Genomic DNA, 22,554 nt, shown 5'->3' on the forward strand with positions numbered 1-22,554 from the left:
AGATATAAATCCTCTCTGTAGCTGCGTGGCTGTTGTCCTTTCATCTCCCTGGTACTTCTTGTTGCTCTCCGTGTTTAGTCCATAAATGACATTTGATATTATATTTCTTTAAAATGGTAACTTTTTCGTTGCATATCAGGCAGGTAATTTTTACTGTTAAACTCCAAAAAAATATCCTAAGCTACTGCTTTGTCCATCTTTCTTGAAACAACCTTTGCTTATCATCCACCTTACGTTTCAATTTGAACAGCAACATCTTTCTTCTTCACCCAATAGTGGGCATTTGAGGCCACCTTACCTTTCACCTTTGCCATGACAAACAAATTGGTAGCTGATTTGACATGAAACAACTATAAATATAATTTAAAAATAATAATTTGGCTGGCCAGATTTTTTTTCCCCAATCACCCCGCGGGACAGACCGAGGGGTACAGAGTACCGTATGTGGCCTGCGGGCCTGGAGTTTGAGACCCCTGTCATAGATGGTGTCACTGATGGGCTTACCTGAGCAGGTAACAATCAGGATGAAGGAAGAGGAAGTTGATGATACACACTCCCTCAGAGCAGATCCAGACTGAACACAGTCAGAGCTGATCCACCACACAGGTCTGTCTGAGGACTCCTTTCTCTGTCCTACAGAAACAGCAGAGCCACAGTCCAGCTCTCTACAGACACCAGCTGCTGTCTTCAGGGTCCAGACAGAGACACTCCCTGGTCTCCAGTCTCCCTCATGTTTCACCTCCAGTGTTCCTGCACAGCGACTGGCTTCTCTGGCCAACCTGACATCATCAGGCTCTGAACAGAAACCAGAGAGTCATCAGTAAAACAATAAAGTGAGTTTCATCAGAACAGAAATGAAGCAAATCAAAGCTGCAGCTCCTCTTCTACCTGAGCAGGTGAGTCCAACAGCTTTTCCAGGTGAGCAGGTGTTTCTAGCTGAGCCTGAGCTTCTACAGTCCAGGAGAGCAGACTCATGGCCTCCACACTGGAACTCTTTGGTCCACATCGGAGCCTCCACTTCTCCATAGAGCGCCCCCTGGAGGACTGAAGGAGCCCCACAGCCAAGCTCCCTACAGACCACCTCTGCATCCTGCTGGTCAAAGTCAGCTTCACACACTGAGGACCACCTTTGGTTAGACTGGTTAGACTGGTTAGACTTCACCTCCAGTCTGCCTGAGCACAGACTAGTCCCGTCCAGCAGCCTGACAGAGTCTGGAGGGATAATAGAAGATGAAATAGAGATAAAGACAGCAGACACAAAAGAAAAACATGTCATGAAACAACAATTCAGTGATTCAAGGTGGACTCAGCACAACTCCAACATCAGTTCATCATTAACAACAGAACACATCTTTCTACCAGCACAGACTGCAGCAAGTTCACCAGCACATTTCCATTTAATACTCTGTCACACTTGTTCTCCACGTCTGAACACTTTCAACATGTTTCCAAACAACAGCACAACATCATCATCTGCAGATTTCTCTGCTCTGTTCCTTCTGCTCAGCTACTCCACAATCTTTGCTCTCCACACAAACAAGTTCAACACTTTTCATTCTGTCTTAATGTTCTAAGAAGATCTGGAACCCAGAAGAAAAAGCTGCTTAAAAATGCTCCAACAACTCTAACAGGGATAGGGGCTGGACTCTCTCCTTTGAAGGAGCTGCCAGGGTGGAGGACGCCACGTGGGTGTGGAGATACTGACGAGCCCCCGACTGAGCTCAGCTGCTCAACCTGGGTACATTACTGTCATACGTGATGTCATAGATGATGTCACTGATGGGCTTACCTGAGCAGGTGACATCCAGGATGTAGTAAGAGGAAATTGATGATACACACTCCCTCAGAGCAGATATAGACTGAACACAGTCAGACCAGATCCACCACACAGGTCTGTCTGAGGACTCCTCTCTCTTTCCTACAGAAACAGCAGAGCCACAGTCCAGCTCTCTACAGACACCAGCTGCTGTCTTCAGGGTCCAGTAAGAGATACCCACTGGTCTCCAGTCTCCCTGATGTTTCACCTCCAGTGTTCCTGCGCAGTAACTGGCTCCTCCCACCAACCTCACTGGCTCTGCACAGAAAAAAAGAGAGTCATTAGTAAAATAATGTAATTAAAACACACAATAACCAATACTCTGTCTCACTTTGCAACGTTCCATACTCACACTTAGTATTTTGAGTGCATAAGTGTGTTCACACTGACTAGTAAAAATGCAGCACACTATGACGATGGTGTTCTCATGACTGTCAAAATGCTGGACATCTCTCACCCCCAGTGGTTTCCATCTTCCATAAACTCCTGGATTTTTATAGCTCCTGTGTTTCTGCATGTTTTCTGCTCATGCTCAAAACTTTCTGCACATTAACAATCTCTCACACATATCTGTGTTCTCTGACATTTGCAGAATAATATTTTGAGTCATAATATTAAAAAATTAGAAATAAAATCGGTATCTGATAAGAATGAAGTTATAATATTTTAACAAAATCTACCTGCCCCTCTGCTGTGCATTATCCTGCGTTATTGCTCTGATGATATGATCGTAGGTTTCCCCCTTTAGACCGTGTGACTGACAAAGAGCCCATCTGGGACTGTACTGGATGAGACGAGCGGACTGCTCTTCATCAGAGGTAGAAAACCCGAAACTGAAAACACTTGTGATCAGACAGAAATATCCCCAAAATCCACATCAAATCCACACACATGTTCACTTCGGCACCTCTGATAAAGTGCAGCTCACAGCCGCTTCAGAGAGAATTAAGCATCAAACAGAGCAAAGTGCCTCACAGCGAGGGGGACAGAGACAGCAGGTGTCTGTGTCGCAGTCAGGTGTGTCATGTGATTGTCTCACTACTTTGCACCGACTGTTAACAGTTTTTGTAGCAAGTATATTGATTAGAAAGTGACTGACTGAACATTTATATTTAAATGTTTTGATTGCAATTTTGATAGAGACAATTCAGTTGTTGTGGACAAGCCCTGGAGCTGAGTAACGGTGGGGGGGTCACATTGCGTGAAAATGCAGCAATATTATTGCAAGTAGCCTCCGTTCTTTGAAGACCTGCAAGACAGGCTGCGTCATGGGGATTATTGCATATTAATATGGAAAATATTTGTGTTGCTGTTGTTGAGTTACATTCAGGGCTACAGTCAAAACATCCAGGGATAAAGCCCCGGAAAAATGACCTGGCAACACTGATGCGTAAATGTAGAAGTACGTTCATTTTTTTCATATTTTATCAAATTTAACTGAAGTCAAGTGAGCAAACAAGCCAGCAGATATTATGGCTGGTTACAATCACGGTCAAATTCTGGCGATGATGATCTGGAGCCTTATTTATAAATGGTGCGTACATATAAAACAGGGCTGCGTACGTTAATTCCCAAGCAAAGGTTGTGATCTATTAAAAACAAAATTGACAGTCCTCCACGCAAACTTTGAGGCATGCTTACGCACACAAACTGGAGAAATGAGAAACGTTGACTCACATGCAGAAGGATGAAACGGTTTGAAATTAATACTATTGTGTAAAATACATAGAAAAATTGCCTCTAAGTATTATAGGCTTAAAGCCTTTCTGAATAAACAGACACCCTTTTTATTGATTTTCCCATAAGTGAGCAATAAAAAACATAATTTAAAATAATTTGCAAGGTACACAAAAACAACCATTATTTAGGATAATAACCACAAACAGAGATATTTGTTTCTGCAAAGAACACCTAATATGATTTACTGTTTAATTGGGAATCATATTAATTAATACTTGCATGCAGTGAGATTTATTCTCATAAATAAGGTCAACGGAGGAAAAATTACATTTAAATTGATGCTATTTTCAGTGCGTCAGTCGAGCAAATACGAGTAGTTTCATATATTGTTATCACATGTTCATAGCCTTATCGAGCCAAATGCTGTGCATGTGTGGATGTGATGCACTGGTTGTAAAAACACGTTATGGAAAATATAATACTATTTTTTAAGGAAATCTTTTAGTGTACTGCTTATGTCATATTTCATTTAACTCATCGGCAGCCTCATTAATTGACCCGTCGCTAAGCCACACCCCCTTAGTTACTGTTGCTGTGTCTGGCAAACTGTCGGACCTGTCGGACTTTTATCACTGCTTCTGTCTATTACTGCACTCCCTGGAGTATTATTGTCTAATTTTTGTAACATTTATAGCAATTGTAAGTCGCTTTGGATAAAAGCGTCAGCTAAATGAATAAATGTAAAATTAAACCACCATATTATTAGTGACTTTTGTGAATCAACACTGTTCCTGTACAGCTGGATAGATCTCTGTCCACTATTACAACCATTAAAAAGCAAAAGCGGTAGGTCTAAATAATGTTACATTTAGTAGTAAGTTAGCTAGCGTTAGCTAACTTAGATTACATTAGGAACAATCCACAGCTGACATTTTTCTGGATTGCTTTACTACTGCTACTATACTTCTCCTTTGTACCTCTCTGGGTAGCAACTGTAAATATTACTATTACTAAGTAACCCAGGAACAGCGTTTGACCAAAAAAAGTCAGCAGAAAAAGCTAGAAAACAACTCCTTTTGCACAAAAGTCCTATACTGCACTGTGATTGGCCAGCTTGCAAATCCGACGTGGCTTAGCAAAGGGTGAGTTGACACACAGTTCAAATCAAAGCTGCAGCTCCTCTTCTACCTGAGCAGGTGAGTCCAACAGCTTTTCCAGGTGAGCAGGTGTTTCTAGCTGAGCCTGAGCTTCTACAGTCCAGGAGAGCAGACTCATGGCCTCCACACTGGAACTCTTTGGTCCACATCGGAGCCTCCACTTCTCCATAGAGCGCCCCCTGGAGGACTGAAGGAGCCCCACAGCCAAGCTCCCTACAGACCACCTCTGCATCCTGCTGGTCAAAGTCAGCTTCACACACTGAGGACCACCTCTGGTTAGACTTCACCTCCAGTCTGCCTGAGCACAGACTAGTCCCGTCCAGCAGCCTGACAGAGTCTGGAGAAATAGAAGATGAAATAGAGATAAAGACAGCAGACACAAAAGAAAAACATGTCATGAAACAACAATTCAGTGATTCAAGGTGGACTCAGCACAACTCCAACATCAGTTCATCATTAACAACAGAACACATCTTTCTACCAGCACAGACTGCAGCAAGTTCACCAGCACATTTCCATTTAATACTCTGTCACACTGAGGGGTTTACCTGAGCAAGCGAGGTCCAGGATGGAGGAAGAGGAATCTGATTCTACACATTTCCTCAGAGCAGATCCAGACTGAACACAGACAGACCTGATCCACCACACAGGTCTGTCTGAGGACTCCTCTCTCTCTGCTACAGAAACAGCAGAGCCACAGTCCAGCTCTCTGCAGACACCAGCTGCTGTCTTCAGGGTCCAGCCAGAGCCACTCACTGGTCTCCAGTCTCCCTGTTTCACCTCCAGTGTTCCTGCACAGCGACTGGCTCCTCCCACCAACCTGACATCATCAGGCTCTGAACAGAAACAAGAAAGTCAACAATAAAGAAGTGATTTCAAGAGATTAAACTAAAACATGACTGCTGATTCTGCTCTTGTGATTCTTTCTTTCTCTCTTTACCTGTTGAGGTGTGTTGTCCTTCAGTCTGGAGTCCTGTGATTGGAGCACAGCGGTGGACAGAAAAAACACTCAGGTTGTTTTGTTTAGAAATTTCTATCAGCTCAGAAACATCTCAGTGAACTCTCTCTGGAGTCATTTTGTGAACTGAACATGTGAATACACAAAAAACACAAGCCAGCAGACTGGTTTATATAGTGTCACAAGTCAGTAAAGGTTATGTCAATAATCAAGTGTGAGTGTTGTCAGACAGAATAAACCAAAAAGCAAGCGAGCGGGCAACCAAACTGCGCTCAGCAGCTTGGTTGTCAGTAAACACGGCATGAACAGGTGAGAACACAGCCTCATTAGCTGACTCAGCCCCGAGGTGACAAGAGCCAAACCGGCAAGAAAAACTTCGTACTGTGTTCCCAGTGGTCATACTGGCCTCCGTCAGTCTTGGAGTCTGCGTGACGGGGTGGGGGAGTGACCACATTCAACTACCAGCTACACACCGATCAATAGACAGCTCCCTCACTAGCTGTGTGTTTTTACAGGAAACACATTAATAGCAAAGAGCAGTCCAATGGAAACTTTATGCTAGAGAAAGTAATCTCTATGTGTAATCCCCATTTTTACAAAATGCACCTGTAATCTGATTATGTCTTTATTTTCTGAACTGTAAGGGAATACATTGACTTTATTTTTGTATCCTGATTACGTAACGCCGTTACATGTAATCTGTTATTCCCCAACCCTGTGAAAGATGCATTACCACAACCACCACCACGGTAAAAGAGCTTTTTGCTGAGGGGAAATGAAATAAAGTTGAACTTATTTAAAAAATCCAAAAGATCCGGGGCTTTTGACAAAAAATTCGGGGCTTAAGCCTAATTAGCCAAGAGTCCAAGACTATACACGCATGCGTGAAAATGAACAAATTACTCACTACTGAATGAATCCCTCGTTCCTCCTGAGTCACATACAAGATTAGGTTAATAACCTTTATCACAGTCAGTATGTCAGGTGCACGTGTCCAGCAGCAATGACCATAAATAAAATAAATGTTGACATCGGAAGGCTGCCATGTTGGATAAACTTTTTACACAGGAGAGATTTTCTAGGTTTTTTTTAACTCTAGCTTCTGCATTCTGAACAAGCTGAAGACTTTGGTAACAGTTGAGGAAACCAGAGAGAAGGACATTACAATATCCAAGATACAAATTTATGGATTACAACTTCAGCATCACACAGTGATAATGGTGGATTTTGGCAATGTTACTTAAAAAAAAAAAGAATGCTGTCTGAGATTACCTCGTGGTAACATCTATCTTTACATAAACAGCAAGAACACACATGTAATCACCACAAAGGTAGGTGTGTGATGAGGCACTTAGCTAACAAGGCAAGATTCGAGATTGGGTTCACGAGATTGAGACGAGGACACTATTTTTAAGAAATCTTCAATGCTAAATTATATGAAAATCTTAATCATCAAACACTTAATTTCCCGCATTCTGGTGAAGTTTTCTGTTCCAATTTATGGTGGAAATATTTTTATTTATGTAAAGGAAAACAAAATGCAAACTATAACAGAATCTAATGCTTAAGCTCAAATACAACTGCAAAAGATCAGTAAGTGCCATGGCCATATATGGACCTCAGTAAGGAATAGACCATATTGACCATGTAAACTATATTGAGAGATAAAACTGTTAATATATAAACTCTTACTGGAAAGCAATCTAATATTCAGTATTGCTAACTTCAGGTAATCTGAGAAGGAGGTTGCAGGCTTGGAATTCATCAGGCTGACTTGCTGTGGTTAGTATTGCCTAGGGAGGTGGTAATAGGGCCTCTTAACCACAAGGTGGAGCTAGTGTGATTAGTAGGAAAGGGAGTTCTAGCAGTCTTTCAAAATGGAAGGGGGAGTAAGTTGGTGATAGTGTACAGTGCATGGCTGCCAATAGTGGCCACAAGAGGGAGAAAAGCATAGCAAAGGGTAACAGGTGCAGAAGATGTTGCAAATAAACCGCCAGCATGCGACTACCAAACCTGCTTGGATGAAGACTATCTCGTGAGAAGAATGAGGGATGGTCCCAGAATAAGTACATTCCATAAAACCAATGTTTTGGGTGCAGTAGAAAGCCTGGAGCCAGGTGTGAAGGCTGAGGATTCTGCTAAAACATGGAAATTGGGCCATAGATGCAGACTTTCCACTACTGGTGAGCAGTTCAAAGAGGCAGAGAAAGTTTCTGTACGTGTGCTCGGATTGATGGCATGTGGTGTCATTTAAAATTATGTGGATTATAATCCTCCTGATGGTTGTCGGGAATAAAGCCAGGAGTTTGTGGAGTTTATTAATGATATAGGGAGTTGTGGCACTGGGAAAACAGTGTGTGACTGCATTAGAGGAGGAAAAGTTCCTCACTATGGAATCGATCACTGAAGTTGGGTGGATGAGAGTGGAGTGGATACAGTGGGGGGTAGATGCGAATGGCGTGTTGCTGCAGCTGTAGGACAAGACAAGGCAAGGCATGTTTATTTGTATAGCACATTTCAACAACAAGGCAATTCTAAGTGCTTTACATAAAACATAAAAGCAACACAGGGAAAGTGAAAAAAACTCCATATTAAAATATAATTTTTAAAGGGTAAAACAGGAAATTGAAACAGGACAGTTTTAAAAAAGAAAAGAACTGTACATAAAGTGGAGCCAGATGCCCCACAGCCAGATGCAGCGGGGGAGCATGCTCCTAAGTAGTGGAATTTCCTGCTGACTTCCGACCATAGAGACCACCAGAGCTTCTCCTAGCCACAGAGCATTTAGCCCACACACCCAAATAGGCCAGTTAATCCAGCAGCAATGGAAGGCACTCCGGCAGCATTTGTGTCCCGTCGAGATGGCGGACAGGTTAAGAATATTTAAAATCCATGCATCTGATAACAAAAAGTTTTAACCATGTAAAAATATCTTAAATATATCAGTAAACAAGAGCTTTTAAGTGAGATTAGTAATGCTGAGGTCGGTGAATTTTATGAGTAGACTTTCTGTGACATTCATTACCTGCAGCAGGGGCACATATAGATGAAAAGACAAGTCAATAATGATGGTCAATGATGATTAAGTAGGGTTGATCACCATACTGGCCAACCACCAGACATCACAGCCTAAATTGGGAGACCAAACTACTGGGGATGTCAATTCAACTGGGAATATTCCCCCCAGAAAATGTGTGTCATCCCAGAGACTGTTGTTTGCATTCTAGTGAATTTATGAAGTAATTTTGTTGCTGAAATGCAGGGGAAAACATATATCAAGGGGGGAGTCCAGAAACATTAGAGCATCACACATTTCCTGCATTCTGGAGAATGTCTGCATCAATTTATGAAAATGTCAAAATTTAGGAATGACATTTCAAAATCTAAAAATATAACAGAATATTATGCCATTGGTCCACTTTCTGCAAAAGAAGAGTCACATGACACACAGAGCCTGATGAAGCTAACAAAGATAACTACCCTGATGAAACCCATTATCTCTGATTGGGGATTTAGGTTTGGTCAAGCCAGTTAAAGCAAAGAAAAAGTAAAGTTGCCATGATTATTTTTTTAATGTTTTTATTATAGAGAAATATTTAACTGTTTATATAGTTAAATGATTCATTTTTGAAAGAAGCAAAAAATCTTAAACAAAAACTCATCAGCTGAAAGAGTGGGGATAGACAGTCCACTGCAGTATATGGAGGTCACCTCTTCGACAGGTAGACATCGCTCAGGGATGTAAGTACCCTCTTGGCAATTTCTTTAAAATATTTAAAATGCACATTTGCAGTAATATTATTAGAGCTTAAAAGTAGATTATACAATTTTTGCGGAGTGGGAACATAGTCCACAGTTTGTAAGATGTGTGTGTGATGTTGGTGGGTGTGTGAGAGGCACTGAAACTAAAGAGAAATTAAATGTGAAATATGCAGTAAATATCTCTCCTGATGTTTAGAGATGTTGAAATAATATTCTTCTTAAATCTGTGAGTGCGATTAATTTTGCATGAGGTTGCTTAAAGAAACAGTCTGACACTACAAGTCATTTCATTTGCACACAAGTCCATGTTTTATAATTTTTTATTGATAGTTTTATTATAAGCCACAATCTTAACTTCCTGTTTAACTGAGACTTGATTACACCAAGATACAATCAGTTCATGGTCTTGGTGTACAGAGCATAAGAAAGGAGCGGGAGCTGCCATTTTGTTTAATGTTCTTTTGAATCTATGGCTGAAGCAGAATTCCTCTCTTCCAGCTATATTTCTAAATATCTGCTGGCCACCTAAATACAAGTGAACATGTGCACATATTTCAGTGTTTACACCCTAAACAGCCTTTCATATTGTTCTCTGATTTTCTCCCAGATTCAATAAAGAGATCTGAATTCTAACACATGCTGTTTAAAGTCCTACCTGAGCTCCACAGCAGCAGCAGCACCAACAGGTGATCCATGTCCAGGTAGACCGTCTCTCTGGCCGTCCGCCTGCTCTCTGCTCTGATCATCATGTGCTGTCCTCAGTGTATATCTGCGTACAGGAAGAGGTGGAGCTTTACTGGAACACAGCTCATTCAGCTGTCTTTAGTTTCAGTCAAGAGTCCTCGTCTGAGTCTCTGACACAGGATCAGGGTTTTCTGCCGCCCATGTTTCCAGTTTGACCAGTGGACCGGACAGTGGTTTGATTGTCCAGTCTGAGTCCAGTTCTCCCTTTGACCTGTGTGTTTGTGTGTTTCTTTTCTGAACAGCAGAAGTGTTTAACTCCAGAAGGACAAAGAATCAATGTGGAGATTGTCCTGAGCTGACGTTAGTCCCAGTCTGAAGTCTTCTCCCAGTCCGGCTCTGACTGGTTTCCAGTTGGACAGGAAACTGTCTCTCAGATGCTTCACGTCAAACTGTCGACTTCATGTCAGTTAAACTTCAACATGTTGCTGTAAAACGTGGATTACAGGAAATGTTGTTTCCTCTGCTTCACTTCCAAGTTAAAGATGGTGTGAGCCAGTTTTAAACTGGTGTGAAACCAGTTTTAAACTGGTGTTAAATTGTTTTAAACTGGCTCTGGTCCCTGTTGGCTCAGCATACTGGTGTTGTCCCTGTCTGAACTTCATTTTGTCCTTTAGAGATGATTTCGACACTCTGTGGTCTGTAGTTATCCGCTCTGATCTGATGAACTTTAATTTGATAGGAAGCTGCTGACTGATTACTGGACTGTGTTACCATGACAACCAGAGCAGGCTGAGGCGTTGATTAAAGTGGTCAGCGTCTTCTTATTCTTCCTGCTAGATGTGTCTGAGTTCAGTGTTTCAGTGTGGACATCTCCTTGCTGACTATAGTCTGTGGAAGTGCTGCTGCTTTGCTTTCTGTCACTGTGACTGTGTCTCACTCACTTCTATGACCTCATGTATCAGGGTATCATTGGATAATTTATCCTTGCTTTTTGGAACCAGCAGAGGTCACTCTACCCCCAGCTGAGGCGCCCAGAGGTTCTGACTTGTGTTTATAAGATGACATGAAAACAGTCTCTAGAATCTGCCCCACACTGCAGTGTTTCCCATTTGATTTATTTGTGGCGACACACCACATCAACGCTGACCGCCACATACTATATACTATTTAATAAACAACTGTTTTGACTGTTTACATTCAAGTATAAACATGAATTATTTAACTAGTTAGAAACCTGCGCAATGGCTGCAGTTAATTTGTTTGCAACTTACTGTTTTTCACATGCACATATAAAACCATGTCGTCAGCATACATTTGTATGTTGACAGAAGGACAGGCTAAGGACAGGTTGTTAACCCCTTGACGCCGATTGAGACAGACTGCAAGCTAAGAGATAGCACGTGGATTCCCCCAATGCCTGTTGGTGCATATTCAATACGTATCTAGGAACCTTTTGCGAGCCCTGGTCTCGTTTATGCCTGTTGTCGCTAATTTGCATCATACCTGCACATACCTGAATTTATATATTTTCCATGTTCTATAGACAAATTAACAATCTTCACTTAATTTAACAACAGCTTGAAAGCAAATGAAAACACAAATAATTTTTTGATTGTAAAAAAATTCAGGCGTTAAGGGTTAATATACAAGCTAAACAAAATTGGGACTAGCATTGACCATTGGGGAACGCCAATATCACAGTTTAGCTATGTAGAATGAGTATTGCTATGTATAGGCTGTGAGACACCTAAATAACCATAGCATCATTATCTGACGTGATTTTCTTACAGGTATTGTATTACACCTTAATGTTACTTAGCTAGCTAGCTAGCTACTACAAATGGTTGCTGCTAAAATACCCATCAAGGGGAGTAATTGAATTTATTTCTGCAGTAGTTTTTGAGATAATGTCTTTTTTTTCTGTAGGAGTACTAACACATCATCAAACCATGACATCACCTGCAAAGTTATTAGTTTTACCTGTGTCTTGTTAGCTGCCCCTCTCTTGTATAGACATAGTCCGTCTACTTCCCTTGTCTTTTGCCAGTTCGTCTTTGTCTTTCCATGAAGAGTAACATACCAGCCCTTTCTCTGTGTTGTCCTGTGTCTTGTTTTTTCTGCCTTTTGTATTGGAGCAGTCTGTCTGCCCCCCTTAGAATTAGTTTGCCTTTGTTTTGGCCTCTACCCTTGTCATAAGCCAGTGTACTTTTATTATATTCTAATAAAACTATTGAACTGAACCAGTTCTGCCCCATTGTCTGCATTTTGGGTCCAGTGCCTTGTTTTCCTGTTTACTCACTTGTACTGACTGAAAGCACATTAGAGCTGGAACTCAAATCCCAGATGACACAATATTCATAATGTCAGCAGATCTTTATTGTTTGCAGGTCAGAGCATCATCAGCATTACACAGGTGTGACTGAGGAGAGACAGTCTGTCCTCAGCTCTTATAGGACTTTGATACAACACACATTAACTGTAATCTTCTTTATTATTGAGAAAGATATTAAGATATATTATTAACACTTTCAGAACACAGGAAGAGGTTACAACCCCCCTCCAGGCCAAACTCCTTTATAATGAGTTCACTTTAGTTTCCCAACAGCTTCAACATTGTGACATCATGGTGGATATATAAGACACGTCTATTCATACAAGCACAAACACAATCATAGTGGAGAAAACATGATTAGAAGAGAAAACTAACAGCTGTTCAACACCAAATAAATCTGCTGCCATGATTCAGCACTGATGATAATCTGCACACTGAACTCTTAAACTATTGGTGAGCAAACATGGAAGTACAAGAAGAGCAGCAGTCATTCCACACCACAGAGGGCGCTGTTTCCAGGAAGTGCACATCTGACATTTAAAAGGTGATTACATTTGAATTTCCTGATGAACTTATGACATCATCATCACGCTTCATAGAACTAGAATGAAAAAGCTTTTGTGATGTTTAAACATCTGGATCAACAGTGTAGAGCTTGTTTTCTACACAGCTGCTGCTCACACTGATGGTGTTCACCTGCTACATCACAGATAGTTTACCGAATCTGTACTGCAGAGCTGCTCTTGTTCCTTCATCCTCTCGACTCTTCATCTCTTCCAGTTTCTGGACCTTCTCTGCGTCTCCTTTCTCCTTCATCTTCTCAATCAGGAAGTCCAAGTGGACATGAGTGGACAGTGAATCAACATTCAGGGCGATCTGATCCAGTTTGACAATAAGCTCGAAGGACTTTTCCAACAATTGATCTTTGTCCTTCTGAAGTTTTTCCATTCTCTTTTCTAAAGTTCCCAAAAGGCTTGTTGTCTCCTCACATCCTGCTTTACCTCTTTCATAGTTGTTTTTCACATCTTTTAGGTTCTTCTGAACTTTCCTTGTCTTGGTCACATAGATCCAGTTTTCTTTCACATGATCTGATACAGGACACTTCCTGGTACATGAAGTGCAGCAGCCATCTTTCATGACCTCACAGCTTTCTGGACTTCGGGCCCATGTGCATCCAGGATAGTGACAGTTCTCCTCACAGACTGTACAGCTGGTAGCTCCTTCATAAAACAACACTCCAATCCCACCTCTGATACTTCCTTTAACTTTGTAGACCACGTCAACTTCTACAGTGAACATCTCATTTCTCTTCATCTCTTCTTTATGTTTCTTCAGAGCTTCCTGAGTCTGTTGGATTTCTCTCTGTTGTATTTCAATGAGCTCAACTCTCTCTTTCAGGTTTTGGATGCAGGCTGTCAGTCTGATTCGTATCTTCAACACTTCAGTAGTTGTCTTCAGTTTCTGAGGTGCAGTTTTTTCCAGAAACTCTGTGAACTGACTCATTCCTTCTATTGTTAAGTTCCATGCACTTTTAAAAAAAGCTTATCCTTTTGAATTCTCTGTTTACTCTGGCAGTTATTGAACATAAAATGAATAGGCTCATTGTCCTTATCTTTGGCTATCTTAATGTTTGCAGCATCAAGAGCTTTCAGAACATTTTCAGGTATCAGACCATCTGAGTGTGTGATGAGAGCAACAATGTTCTTCTCCATGTCTTTTCCAAACAGAGACACCACTGAATCAAAGATGTACCTCAGTCGGTCACCCAGTCGATTCTCAGTTGCTTTCAGCACCAGACCCACTGCATTAACCTCATGAACTTCTCCTGAGTGGAACCAGTCTAATAATCTCTGACTGATGATGTCATCTTCTTCAATCCCTCTGGTGTCTCCGTATCCAGGAGTATCGATGATGGTCAGAGAGTAGGGCAGAGTTTCACCTTCAAAACCAAAGATCTGGTACACCATCACATCTGATGTCTGACTCTCTGATTCACCTTCCTCCTCGTCCTCTACGATCTGAAACCAGACATCATCCTCCCACTTCACTCCCATGGCGTAGTTGACCAGAGCGTTGACCAGAGTAGATTTTCCTGTTCCTGTTTCACCCACAAGCAAGATGGTTTTGTTTATCTTGTTCACATTTCTTTCACCGAGAGTCATTCTTCTTTGAGATCCAATGTTCTCTTTCTTTGGTCTCAGCTGGTAGACAGCAGGAGGTCCTGATTGGATCAGATCACTTTTGGGAATGATGTCCTTGTATTTGGATGAGCTGTTCCTGAAGAAAGTTACAACCCCAATTCCAATGAAGTCGGGACATTGTGTAAAATGTAAATAAATGCAGAATACATTCATTTGCAAATCCTTTTCAACCTATATTCAATTGAATACACTACAAAAACAAGATATTTATTGTTCAAATGTTTTTTGCAAATATTCACTCACTTTGAATTTGATGCCTGCAACATGTTTCAAAAAAGCTGGGACAGGGGCAACAAAAGACTGGGAAAGTTGAGGAATGCTCAAAAAACACCTGTTTGGAAGTTTCCACAGGTGAACAGGTTAATAGGAAACAGGTGAGTGTCATGATTGGGTATAAAAGGAGCATCCCCAAAAGGCTCAGTCATTCACAAGCAAGGATGGGGTGAGGTTCACCACTTTGTGAACAACTGCGTGAGCAAATAGCCCAACAGTTTAAGCACAACATTTCTCAACGTACAATTGCAAGGAATTTAGGGATTTCATCATCTACGGTCCATAACCTCATCAAAAGATTCAGAGAATCTGAAGAAAACGTAAGCGGCAAGGCCGAAAACCAACATTGAATGCCCGTGACCTTCGATCCCTCAGGCGGCACTGCATTAAAAACCGACATCAATGTATTACCACAAAGGCTCAGGAACACTTCAGGAAACCATTGTCAGTTAACACATCTTGTCGCTACATCAACAAGTACAAGTTAGAACTCTACCATGCAAAGCGAAAGCCATATGTCAACACCCAGAAACGCTGCCGGCTTCTCTGGGCCCGCGCTCCTCTGAGATGGACTGACGCAAAGTGGAAAAGTGTGCTGTAGACTGACGAGTCCACATTTTGGAAATTATAACAGCGTCGCTTCGTAGTAAAAGAGTGTAGGTACTAGACTGGCCTGCCTGCAGTCCAGACCTGTCTCCCATTGAAAATGTGTGGCGCATTATGAAGCGCAAAATACGACAACTGCGACCCCGGACTGTTGAGCAACTGAAGTTGTACATCAAGCAAGAATGGGAAAGAATTCCACCTACAAAGCTTCAACAATTAGTGTCCTCAGTTCCCAAACGCTTACTGAGTGTTGTTAAAAGGAAAGGTGATGTAACACAGCGGTAAACATGCACCTGTCCCAGCTTTTTTGGAACGTGTTGCATATCAAATTCAAAGTGAGTGAATATTTGCAAAAAACAATAAAGTTTATCAGTTTGAACATTAAATATCTTGTCTTTGTGGTGTATTCAATTGAACAAAGGATTTGCAAATTTATATTCTTCTTTTATTTACGTTTCACACAATGTCCCAACTTCATTGGAATTGGGGTTGTAAACGTGAGCTTAAAAACTACTGAACACAAAGTCTTATATATTTTAATTTTTTATATAATCACATCAATCTGAAACTTGCGTGTATGCATTTCAACAAGAAAATAAACACTGAAACTCTGTTATTGTAGAAACGTAGTTTTACTCACGTTGCCATGGTAACAGCTTCTCAGGAGCTTGAGGATGCAGCAGCTTATTCGTTCTCTGGATGAAAGAAAAACAGTGACCTCCTGTCAGCTGTGCTGCTGTTATTAGCAGCTGTCAGCGCATTTACATTCACTCATTTTGCACTTTCATCCAAAGTGACTTACAGTTTAGGAACAACATACAAGCATCAACAGAGCATCAATACAACACGAGAACTACAACTGACAAAACATACTAGTTAGAGCAGCAATAAATACTAGTAAGAGCTGATAGCACATATATCACATCAAAGGGGTAAATACCCAGGGAAAGAAGTGAGTTAAGTGCAATCTATACAAGATATTGTAAGGAGACAGAAGAAGGTTTAGCATGTTTTAGTTGTCTGGATGAAAGAAAAACAACTTATTTACATGTGCATTAACAATTGGATATGTTTGTGTGCAAACATTTATAATATACACTATAAGAGATATGACACTCAATGTCAGTGGGGGTCCTGGGCCTTAAGCAGCTATCCTCCTGATCAGTCCTGAGCTCCATTAGAGCGTCTAAACATGGATTAAAGAAGCTGAAAGTTTAATTATGTTTCCTCTGGAGAGTTTCCTCTCTGCCTTGTTAATCTTATTACTGCAGTTTTTTTGTTTTGTCCCACGATATTTGCTGTGAATATTACTGCATGCATTGAAACGTTTAAATAACTGATAACAGCTAATCTAATTATGAAAGTAAATAGTAAAAACACACATACATCAATGCAACACAATGAAGAAATCCCTCCGTAAGCTACAGGGACCGGTGGAGGGGAGGTAAAATGAACAACTGAGTCTCTAATGTCAGAGGCGCATCACACCATTTCAGCTGCTATAATTGGGACAAAACAAGTTCAATCCGCTGCTGACGTAAAATTATTAGGCTGTAATATCACAGAGCATGCAGCACTGACCTGCTGTGTTTCATGTTGTAATAATATTGCCCATTATGTAGTCTGCACATGTCATTCCAACAGTAGAGTCCTGTGATGACAGCTGTAATTGGTGCTATATGAAATAAAGGGCCCATTTAACGCTGCTTGCAGCTTTAATTAGGGTCCGAGCATGAAACATGCAATGACCCTATTGAAACCCTAGGAATTCTTTCTTTCTTTCAGTTCACCACCCCAACCCGGATCTCTCACACCAAATCCACGTGGATTTGGTGTGAGAGATCCACATGCGACCTCAATTGTAAGTTGCTTTAGATAAAAGCGTCAGCTAAATGAATAAATGTCTGAGTTTGCTCAAATTAAGTAAATTAAAAATAAGATAAGTCTGAAACTTTCATAAATAACTCTAGTACAAAATTACTCAAAATGGGTTTCTGGTCTCTCTTATAGGATAAATGGATTTATGTAAAATGATGTAATAATGTGAACATGTGATAATTTTTAATTAAAAACTGGATTTAAATATGTTTACTTTAGGTTTTGATAACACACCTATAGCTAAGACTCTTCAATCAAGTATCTGTAAAATGGAATTAAAATTGATTTTTCATCACAAACCCGTAATTTTACAGGAAGTTTTCTTTTTTAACCACATTAAAAGGTGTGAACGCCTGTCATTTAACAATAAATTAAATATTACCTTTCTGTAATTTTACCACTTTGGGGCAATTATATACTATGTTAATCTAAATTGTAATCTAAGAATTATAATAAAAGTCAAAAGCTGTGAAATTACAGTAATTATGGCTGTTTTCAATGATCAAAACTGTGTTTTGACAGTTTAACAATACTTGTAGACAATATATACTGATTAAAATAACATTTGATCAATGTTTTTATTTTCCAAATATCCATAATTAAAGGAGATATTTATCAATTAACAAGAAAATCTATGTGAAGTTACAGAACAAATGTTTTTCTACGGTTAACTGTTACTAATTGTACCAAGTTTAAGAAATGTTTTTACAGTTTTAAACTTATTTTTAACAGTTTTTTCTTTTAAATAATAAAAATAATATTTGTGAAAATATTTTTTTTTAAATAACTCAGGAATCTCTGTATGTATATTAGCTATTACCCAGTCATGTTGATGAGGAGGGAGAGAAGGAACAGGAGGAGCAGCAGCAGGAGGAGAAGGTAGATAGCCAGACAAAACAGTGACAGGTACAGGGACCGTGTGTTTTTAGAATTAGAGAATGGATTATTGTTGTCATATTTATTACTGATGTTCTTCTCATGCATATGTAGCTGTACAATCAGTAAAAGTAGAGTCAGGGTCCAGCACAGGGAAACTGGGAGGAGCCTACTCAGATGAGGGATTTGATTTTTATGCACAAACTGTTGTATTTTATGGGAATGTATTGTAGTTTTTAGGAGTATATTTAAGTACTTTAGCCCTCTGACTGACTCAGGTTTGCCTAACCTGGTCTTGTTCAGTGCAGAGCTGCCTTGCTTATGCAAAGTGAGGTGGCAGGTGCCATACCAAAGTTTCTTGAAGGTTTTCAGCGTAATCTGATTCTCTGTATACAACAAAAACACTAATACATTTTATAACAACTGCAAAAAATATTTCAGAAATCAGTTTGCAGTTTTTCCGCATTAAAAGGCCTCATTGTCTCAAGGTCCCCGGCTGAATTTCAGTCCCAGTACATCCCTGATGTCATCAACACTAACAGACATTTTGTATTCAATAATCCTATATGTTGCTGATAAATTACTCAAACAGCAGTGGTGATACGTTTTCTTACTCCTGTTAGGCCTGCAAAGTACTCAGACTTAGTACCATTATCAAATACAAAAGATTTGATATTTTTGTAAATATTCATTACTACATTCAAGAATTTACTATTAATGCCTACTTGTAACAATTTATGCCAGAGTGCATCCCTCCAGACTGTATGAAACGCCTTACTATAGTCAACAAAAGAACCAAACAACTTTCACAACTAACACAATACATATCCAAAATATGCTTCAACAAGAATATATGATCTATAGTACAATAGCTCCTTCAATATCCTCCCATAAGGAGGTTCTGAGCTCCCATGGAAGCAGTAAAATCATGCGTCTGTGGGGGGTCACTAATTCATTTAGATCTTAGAGGCAACCAGGCAGGTGAAGTTCCAGAACAAATCAATTAGGACAGCAAAGAATTTTGACATAACCCTGCTAATTTTGGCTAGTGACAAACAGGCTTAAAACAAAATGCACTTACTGGAAAAATTAACAGCCAACTTCTGAAAAGCTTTTGCAACAGTGCTGGTTATGAGCAGATATGAGCCGCCTCTATTCTGAATGAAAGGTTGCCACGGTAGCGACCTAAAGCCTCCGCTGCTTCCTGGTCTGTGTTCCTCTAAATGGGACCATAATTTACTAAATAAACATCATGCTGTGTTGAAGAAGACTTGAAACTAGTGACTGAGACCATAAACTCATCAGGAAAGTGTTTACTGAGGGAATAAATCAGCTGACAAGTAGAATCATTTTCTCAGTGGCTTCTATACAGTCACACTTCTTTCTGCAGCCGCTGGAGTCGCCCCCTGCTGGCTGCTGGAGAGGACGCAGGTTAATTTACCCCCTGCTGGCTGCTGGAGAGGACGCAGGTTAATTCACCCCCTGCTGGCTGCTGGAGAGGACGCAGGTTAATTCACCCCCTGCTGGCTGCTGGAGAGGACGCAGGTTAATTCACCCCCTGCTGGCTGCTGGAGAGGACGCAGGTTAATTCACCCCTGCTGGCTGCTGGAGAGGACGCAGGTTAATTCACCCCCTGCTGGCTGCTGGAGAGGACGCAGGTTAATTCACCCCCTGCTGGCTGCTGGAGAGGACGCAGGTTAATTCACCCCCTGCTGGCTGCTGGAGAGGACGCCGGTTTAAGGCTCTTCAGCACTGGCTTCACTTTTCAGACCCGGTTGTACAATGTTGTTAATAATAAAAAGGCACAGGTGTGTGCATTTAACCAGTTACACAATCTCATGGCTCTATAAAGTAACGTTGTACAACAACTCTGAAACACTTACTATTATTATTAATATCAATATTGTTAGTATTATCATTTTATGCACAACCAGAGACAACATAGGCTGAAAGGAGCAAGCTAACGTTATCTGTTAGGGCTGCTACTCAGGTCAAATAGTTAACTAGAACATTATGTAAATTGGTAAACGATTTAGCCTAGGCTACTAAAACAAACACCAAAAACTTAACAGGAGCTTTTAAGAATTTTAGAAATTTCTGCTAAAAATCGATTGAAAGCTGGAAACCTACATGTTTCTCAGCTTGACCTTTCTGTTCTGATCTCACAACCTGATCTCATCTCAGGCGTCACATATAAACACAGATTTTGCGTGTATATGATCTGCTGCAGTTTGCAATAGCGTTGCAACACAAAGACTGCCTCGGCCGATGTGCACAACTGTAGGGTTGCTAGCTAGCGATTGTATGCGCTACTAGCTTTTCCCGTCACCCCAGGGTGTCATATACACCGCGGCCTGGATGTCATCTACTATACACGCAAAATTGCCTTTTTGCGTACAATAGACATGGATTTTCCAAAGCGTGTATATGTGAAGCCTGAGCATGAGAACAGGCTGGATCTCAACAAGTCTGGGCAAAGTAGGCACCAATCAGAGACACGTAGACTCCTCCCTTCACACTTCACTTGTACAGTATTTTTAAAATACAAAATACAAAACACTAAAACTGTTTGATACAAAATTTTAGGACATTTTCATCAACCCTATTAAATACAAATTACTAAATCCTATTTTGTATTTGAAATATGAGTTTTAAATACATGGATCAAAAATACTGCCCATTCCTGCCTCTCATGTATCCTTGCTCATGGCTCCTCAGAGATCCTTCTTCGATCCTCAGAGCACAACTGATTTTGCGGGGAATCTGACCAGTGTCAGGCATTTAGAATCACTATATAGTAATAGCCAGTCTTCTCACTGATGGTACATTTGTTAATGTAGGTCACATAAAGGTTTCAATGTTGAGTTTGAAACTCTTTGTAGTAACTCAAATTAATAGTGAAATGAATAGATCACATAAACACCATCCTCATCCAGCGTGACCATTTTAACTGTCATTTAATATCAGTGTTATTGTAGAATAAACATAACACACTGATAAATGAAGACATCTAAAAAAAATCTATTATGTCAAGTGAATCTTTGTCCTTTTTTCAGCTTTGTTAGAGTCAAAAATCCCGATCTTAACATTAGATAGTATTTCATCATTCCTCTGCTTACCTGCGTTGTTGGCTTCAGCAGTATCTGTGACGCCGAGGAGGCAGGACGTGTTTTTTTCCAAAAGGGAGGGATGCTTTGTGTCCACGTGATTTCCCAGAAACTCTCCAGGTGGAATCTCCCCTCCCTCTGATCCGTATCTAATGTTATTCCTGTTCGTAAAAAAAAACAACCCTAACAGATACGAGAAGAATAAAAGAATATGTTTAGCAGGTGAAGGCATTAACAAAATACAGACGGGACATATTTAAAGAAAAAACTGAATAAAACAGAGAAGAAACCTCAAATATAGATGTTTGCTGCAGCAGGGCTCACTGAAGAGCTCACCCAGCTTCACATATGTGGAAGATTTGACATGTAAAGGCATTTACACACCAAGTCTGTATTTTTCTTATACGTTTTTTTTTTTTATTCATCATCTGATGAAAACCACTATGCACAGAATGCGTTTAATTATTTTATTCATTCCAAAAATCACAATTCAAGGCGCAATGGAATCAAGCTGTGATGATTTTGTGGACACCTCATCTGTCTGCAGCTTCTGCCCTCACGCTGTCTCTCGCTCCTTCTCTCTCATTTCCCCTGGAGGATCCTACCGAGGCCCCGCAGCTACCTGAAGGGGCCCAGCTGTCCTTCCTCTCTGTCTGTGTGCTGTCCTCATCCTCTGTTTCATGCATGTTCATCATCCACCTGAATGTTACTCTCTGACCCTATCTGATCTGAGCGCTACAATGCTATTATGAGGCGAAAACAAATAAAATCAGACCTTTTCTAAAAACTTTAATGATGGACATGTGTGTAAACACGATTGACTGAAATTATGGCCTTGTTGTAAAGACAATGCTCCCCAAGACCAAATTATTCAATTTAACTCTCATCTTCACATCTACGTAGTGATGTCTGTGATGCTAAATGTCCTTTTGTTCTGTCTGGCTGCGTTTGTGTTTCTTATTATTTGCTGCACTCTGGTCTCTCTGGATCTCAGAGGGACCTGGACCTGATTAAATAAAGCTGGTGGATACAAATAAGGGAATATCTCGTGGATGAATGGTGTTTATCCTCCAGTTCCACAGATTTGATGAGGAAGGGGAAGATTTTTGCTAATCTACCACCCGACCCTTTGTTTTCCCAGATCCACACCCTCACCTGCCTGTTCCTGTTCTTTGTCTTGCTGCTAATCACGTGAAAATCATCCGTTATGAAGACCTGGCAGCA

General features: G+C 40.6%; 2 protein-coding genes and 1 long non-coding RNA gene across 3 annotated transcripts; all 3 read right to left on the reverse strand.

Moving 5' to 3' along the window:
- Window positions 1–5,430: 5,430 nt before the first annotated feature.
- On the reverse strand, window positions 5,431–10,174 carry LOC119914885. Its single transcript, XR_005446863.1, has 3 exons — window positions 10,029–10,174; window positions 5,594–5,626; window positions 5,431–5,489 (listed from the first exon to the last, which is right to left on the reverse strand). It is a non-coding gene; the product is annotated as an uncharacterized LOC119914885 (long non-coding RNA).
- Window positions 10,175–12,411: 2,237 nt separating this feature from the next.
- On the reverse strand, window positions 12,412–13,902 carry LOC119914865. The gene has a single exon (XM_038734410.1). The coding sequence runs from the start codon at window positions 13,890–13,892 to the stop codon at window positions 13,089–13,091; it is 804 nt and encodes a 267-aa protein (XP_038590338.1). The 5' UTR covers window positions 13,893–13,902; the 3' UTR covers window positions 12,412–13,088.
- On the reverse strand, window positions 12,415–14,758 carry LOC119914864 (septin-5-like). Its single transcript, XM_038734409.1, has one exon. It carries the CDS (start codon window positions 14,741–14,743, stop codon window positions 13,904–13,906), a length of 840 nt encoding a protein of 279 aa, XP_038590337.1. The 5' UTR covers window positions 14,744–14,758; the 3' UTR covers window positions 12,415–13,903.
- Window positions 14,759–22,554: the final 7,796 nt, after the last annotated feature.

This window comes from Micropterus salmoides, unplaced genomic scaffold (assembly GCF_014851395.1).
Source record: "Micropterus salmoides isolate LMB-PRFRI ecotype aquatic unplaced genomic scaffold, ASM1485139v1 Ms_hic_scaffold_20, whole genome shotgun sequence".
NCBI lineage: Eukaryota > Metazoa > Chordata > Actinopteri > Centrarchiformes > Centrarchidae > Micropterus > Micropterus salmoides.